Here is a 6,000-nt window from a genome sequence, read left to right as displayed (position 1 = left end):
CCTCTACCAAGTGAGGCTCTACTCGTCTCCCTGGGGAAGCCTGTCCTGACTATTGATTTTAATAGAGGGGCGCTGGCTTCTCAATGCCCTTGTTCTAGGCCAGCTGTTCTCCAATGTGGTCCAGGGGGTTGCCGAGGCCCTTTCTGGGAGTCTTTGGGGTCAAAACTCTTTCCCCACGATGCCAAACCAGTTTTTGTCTTCTCCAGTCTCATTTTCTCACTGGCATACCGTGTAGGGTTACAGGAAATGTGACGTTGTCACCTAACCACTAACGAACGTGTGCTGACTTCTCGGGCTTTAAAATGACTCTTTCAATCTCTAATACGTACTTGTCCATGGATATTCCTCTAAAAACAACAGCGTCTGAGGGTCTAAATCATAATTTTTAAAAATGTAAAGGGATCCTGAGTAAGAGTGCCAGATATAGCAACTAAAAATACAGGGTGTTCAGTTTAATTTGAACTTAAGATAAAAACGACTACTGCACGGGATACTATCATATTTAAAAAATGCTACTTATCTGAAATTCAAATTTAACTGGGCGTCCTATGTTTCACCGGCCAATCCCCGCCCAAGGCCAAGGAGTTCGCAACGCGCGTTCCCCATAGGCCGCAGCCGAACCCGGAGCGAGGAGGGCTTTCGGGAGGAGCACTTCCGGTCAGATGGGCCACGCCCACTTCCGGAAGCTTCCTGGTTGGGGCCCCCGTTCGCCTGCGCCGCCAGGACCCGTTTCGCCCCCGCTTCTCGGCGCCTCTGGCCGCGCGGAGCTGCTCCCCGACGCGCAGCGAGCGGAACCCGCTTCCTGCCTCCAGGGGGCAGCGGCCGCGACCCGGCCCCTGCGTGGACATCTCGGCGCCCGCGCCGCTCTTCCTGTCGCTGCGAGTGGCTGGCCGACCAGTGGGCGGCCAGGGCCGGCGGTCGCCATTCCCGTGTCTCTGCGCCCGCGGGGGCCGCCCGAGCCGCCCACGATGCCACTGGGCCTGAAGCCCACCTGCAGCGTCTGCAAGACCACGTCGTCCTCCATGTGGAAGAAGGGCCTGCAGGGGGAGATCCTCTGCAACCACTGCACGGGCCGGGGCGGCACGGGCGGTGGGGGCGCCGGCTCAGGGGCGGCCGGCGGGACTGGGGGCGGCAGCGGCGGTTTCGGCGCGGCCCCCTTCGCTAGCACCTCGGCCGCCCCTCCTCAGAGCAACGGGGGCGGGGGCGGCAAGCAGGTGAGCTCCTCCGTCCCCTCCCGCCGGCGGAGGCTGACCGGGCGGGAGGTGGACGGAGGAGGGACGGGCAGGGAGGCAGGCGGGGGCCTTCCAGGATCGCCGCGGCCCTGCTCCGCCGGGCCGGCCCCTCCCACCCCGTACCTAGAAGATCTTCATTGATTTGACCCATTCCTAGCGCCTTTTGTTATGGTGAGAAATGGAAAGTGTAAAAGAGCCAGAAAATTAAAGACCCTTCAGAATTGCCCTCCCTCATTGTAATAATATTAGATGTACCAACCAGACATCTTAATACACACACGTGTACACAGAGAGGTAAGCAGGGTCAGGCTACTAGACCTCTCCCTATTACAGGTAATTTTTATGACATGGTAGTAAGATAATCGTGCCATAATTCGAAATGGCAGCATAAGTATTCCTTGGCCTAGGCTTACCCTACCCTTGCCCCCTGCTCTGTAGCAAGTAGCTCAAATTTTTGGAAGCTCTGGAGATGCCTGCCCAGGGCCCTTCCCGTTTTAATTAGCCCATTTCCTGTGATTGACACACTCTTACTTAATTTTTAGTAAGTGTCCTTTTAAAGTGCATACTCTAGGGTCCTTGTAAGATGGTTGTTTTGGGGCAGCAAGCTTTCTACACTTTTTACTTCTTTCTCTTTTTTGTTCCTTAATTGTTTATGTAACAGAGTAAGCAGGAAATTCACAGGAGGTCTGCTCGGCTCAGAAACACTAAATACAAATCTGCTCCAGCTGCTGAAAAAAAAGTTTCCACTAAAGGAAAAGGCAGAAGACATATTTTTAAATTAAAAAATGTAAGATAATTGTGGACAGTGTGTCTTTCAGTCATGGCATTGTGTGTGTAGTGTGTCCTGCCACTGCCTTCATCTCTCACCATTGAACTTCTACTCTGCTTTTGGGAACTCTTCTGCAGTATTCTGGGGAGTGATCCAGACTTCCTGAAAGGGAGTGAGCTCTGTTACAGGATGCTTACTGTTTATAAAGTTAATAATGCCCTTTTTCTTTTTTTTCTTGGGCAAGTATAAAATATGAGTGTAAAGGAAACAAACTGCTTTTATTGGGTTCTCCATGCAGCGGATGAGGTGTGATTATCGCTCTTGGTATGGTCAGGTACACTAGGAAGAAAAGTTTTTTTACATTGTTTCAAGATCTGAATAATGTAATGCTGGAATTCATTTCCACATTAGTTTGTTATAGCCCCAGAAAATGCATCACCTACAATATGAGTCATAGTTTTTGCTAAACCTCGATCTCTTCTATAAGAAAATAGATTGTTGAAAGACTTGTGCTGGGGGTAGCTGAAAGCACATTTTTGTTGCAGTAAGTTTCCTTTATTTTTGTAAACATCAGGGGACAGTGGTCAAACACAGTGGACAATGCATTGTAGACTATTTTAAACCTCGGAATGGTTCTTTCAGAATAGAAATGCTCTACTTAATCAGTAAAGGCATTTCTGAAGTTGGGCATATTCATTAGTTAAACATGAAGGGGCACTTGCAGTATATTCTTGTGCAGACTGGATTCTTTTCTTGTTGAGACTAGTACCCCTAATTTATTTGAGATTTTTGAAATTTAGTTTCCTTTAAATGAGGCATTCATTGACTAGATAAAACATGTTAAGTAAACATTCATTTGATTATAGTTGTATCATTTAAATATGTTTTAAGTGGTAGACTATATTCTCTGTGGTTATTTCAGTATATAGCAACCTCTTCAAGGATGATACCAAGACTTTTGGGGAGGTCTAGTTTCTGTGTGGTGCCGTAAAAGTGTGTATTGCAGCTTAGGAAGTGATTTCAATGTGGTGGCAGCAAATTATTAAGAACTCACAAGAAAGTTTCTTTTAGCCTTAGTTCAGCCTTGTTAAAAAATTGCTTCTGATGATACTGAGTATCATAGCTTAGTTCCATGGTTGAAATGGAAAATGTCTTAAAGAAGACACTTTTCTAATTTTTCACCTACACACTTTTTATTGCTTTAACTTCTGTCATTCTCAGGCCATTAGAGCCAGTATATTTTTATAACTAGAATGCTAATGTGTACTAAAGCTCTGAGAAGGTTTATGTCAGATCTCAGTGGTATAATCAGAAGCTTGTCCTTGGGTTCTCAGCAATTTTTAAGCTAATAGTAGCAGAAATAGAAGTGGAAATAGACTGCTTTGCCACAACATTCAGAAGATCATTTATCTTTTTATTGTAGTTCCTGTCACCAAAAAAATGCATCTTACCTACAATATGAGTCATAATATGCATCTCTCAAATTTAGTATCTCTCAAATTATAAACTCTCATATGGCTGGAAAAATGCCTGTACACAGTATATACACATACACACTATGAATGTGCTAATATTTTTAAATTTTGTTTCTCATAGCCCATCAAAGCTCCTGAGTCTGTTTCTACCATAATCACTGCAGAATCAATCTTCTACAAGGTAAGCATCTGTAGAGTTCCTGAAAGAACATCTGGGCTGTTGTATAATGTGCTACCAAATGCTGCATCAGTCAGATGGGCTCTGCTACTCTCTGTAAGGTGTGATTATGTTTTTGGTCTCCTCTAAGCTATTTCCCCCCATGGCTGTGCAGAACATCTTTTCCGGTGCTGAGGTGGGCGGGAAAGCTGTTTATTGAAATATAATATGAGGATCTTAAGTATTTTTTAATGTGGGTTATGGGAATTGTTCTTAAAATGCTAATGTATGGTGGAGCCATGAAAATGAGCCGTACTAGTCAGTGTGACGCATGGAGGGGAGAGAACAGAAGTGGGATTTAGACTAGCAGAGGATGTCAACGCTGGTGTCTAGAGGACAGAGTAGGCACAGACATTCTAAATCCCTGTAAGGGCAGTAGTGGGAATTAGCACCTACTGTAAGTCCTTGGTGAGAGAGAGAATCCGATACGGTTTGGTAAGAGTGAGAAGGTCAGGTTTCTAGGGTCAGAGCTCACTAACATCTGATACCTCAGTGAGAGAGGTAACATAGCATTATTTTTTAATCAAGCCTGAGGAAAGCAGATGACATAGAAACATGGAAAAGACCTCTGAGGCCTGGTAAGCCAGGTTCAGGCAGCAGCCATTAAATAGTGCTTGGTGTTCTGGGATCTAAACTGTCTCTTAGAAAACAGTGTATGAATTCCTGCTTTATAGCTGACCTAAATGGACCACACTGAGATAGTCAAGTGTTTTACTCCTGTCATGTACGTTTTTTTTGTTAGCCCAAAATCTGTATGGTCCAAAACAGTCTATGTACAGGCAAACATCTCTCTTACATTTCCAGCATTTCACACATTGTTGTTAATAAATAAAATAGCCCAAGTGTTAATATGTACTTGCTATGTATCAGGCCCTAAGGATTTCACATGCTTTATTTCATTCAATCTATTCCATGAACTGGGACTATTATCCCCATCTTATAAATGAGGACATTGAGGCACAGAGAATTGTCAAAGGTTACATAGCTGACAAGTCATGAAGAGAGGTAGTCTGATGCCAGAGCCCAAGCTCAGACCTCAGCTCCTGGCTCCCTGGCAAGTGATTGGGCCATGACCAACCTCTCTAATGTTTCTTCATCTATCAAATTGGGATCATAAATTGGAATTACCTCATTGGGACAAGTGAGATCATGTATGGTAAACAGCAGAGAAAGAACTCAATGAATATTAGAAATTAGAATCATCATGCTTTCAAATCTGTGCATTACCTTCAAAACTGAACATCACGTGTACAGATTAAATCCAAAAGCAGCTACTTTGGCTAAGGACTTAGTGGATTTCCAGACATGTCCCAACTGAAAGACAGGTGGGACTTTTTGCAACTACCAGTATTTCTTAACAGCTGTCTACTTACCCATGTTTATTAAACAATAAGGACAAAATGCAGCAACATATTCCAGAAACGCTCAGATGTGCAGCACTGCGGAGGCTGTCCCAGCAGTGCCCCTTCAGGCAGCACCTGGGTGGGTGGGGTTAAGAGGTCCTTGCCAGCTGCTGAACTACAGCCCAGTTCTGGGATGCAGGAAGGAGCTAAGTAGAAGCCACAGGTATGACTGCCAACAGCGTGGGCACCAGAGACCCAAAATAGTTCATTGACTTCCCAGGAGCACTTCTGTGGTGGAACAGCTCCAAGAATTCAGTCTGGTTACACCTGCAGTACATTGTGTTGCCTTTTTTCTTTTCTGCTAGAAATTCAGAAACCTTCCTGAAAATGAGGGGACTCCTTAGATCAAGTGCCTTAGTCCTGATTGGTGCTATGTACATATACACACACACTACAGCACATACTAATAAACAGCTACCACGTGCCAGGTTCTGCTTGCCACTGGAGTCTTTCACTAAGACATTGTTTTCGCCTTGTAGTTCTGCTTTCATGCTCTTACATGTTTTAAATTCATTCAGGATATATTTACATGCCAATGAAACGCAAGGCTCTGTTTTTTACGTGTGTAAGAAAAATATAATCGTGTAATTTGGGAATAAAAATTACATAGAAAAAGCAACCTATAAATGCAGACTTTACCTGGTAAATAACTTAAGAGTTGTGGCTGCAGGGACGAGCTGATGATGGATTTGAACCAACAAGTGGTGGATTGTGGCTCGTGTTGACTATACTTGTCCATAGTGATCCAGATGTGACAGGCACCCATAGACAGCTGGATAAAGGGTCCACCAGGAAAGCTGTCACATCTGCTCGTCAGAATGCCCTAGATCAGCCATATGGACATCAAAGAGAGAGCATTACCATTTCAAGACCCAGGGAAGAGGGCATAGAACACATAGCAGAG

The 6,000-nt window shown here is 44.8% G+C and overlaps 1 protein-coding gene across 4 annotated transcripts in view; it reads left to right on the top strand.

The window, feature by feature from the left end:
* The first annotated feature begins 660 nt into the window (after positions 1–660).
* Positions 661–6,000, top strand: part of GATAD1 (GATA zinc finger domain containing 1) — a 67,342-nt gene continuing 62,002 nt past the window's right edge. For 3 of the 4 annotated variants that reach the window (XR_012132312.1, XR_012132314.1, XR_012132313.1), the window contains exons 1-3: positions 662–1,214; positions 1,894–2,019; positions 3,598–3,657. Coding sequence is in view for 1 of the 4 variants with exons in the window: in XM_017652922.3 (XP_017508411.3) it covers positions 663–1,214; positions 1,894–2,019; positions 3,598–3,657 (738 nt within the window). In the remaining 3 variants the exon portion in view is untranslated. Of the gene's footprint in view, positions 1,215–1,893; positions 2,020–3,597; positions 3,658–6,000 lie in introns of all 4 variants that reach the window. The other variant, XM_017652922.3, reaches the window with a different exon arrangement.

The sequence above is a fragment of the Manis javanica genome, chromosome 6 (genome assembly GCF_040802235.1).
Source record: "Manis javanica isolate MJ-LG chromosome 6, MJ_LKY, whole genome shotgun sequence".
In the NCBI taxonomy this organism is placed as follows: domain Eukaryota; kingdom Metazoa; phylum Chordata; class Mammalia; order Pholidota; family Manidae; genus Manis; species Manis javanica.
The sequence above is the reverse complement of the archived record's forward strand: the minus strand, read 5'-3'. Positions and strand labels throughout refer to the sequence as shown.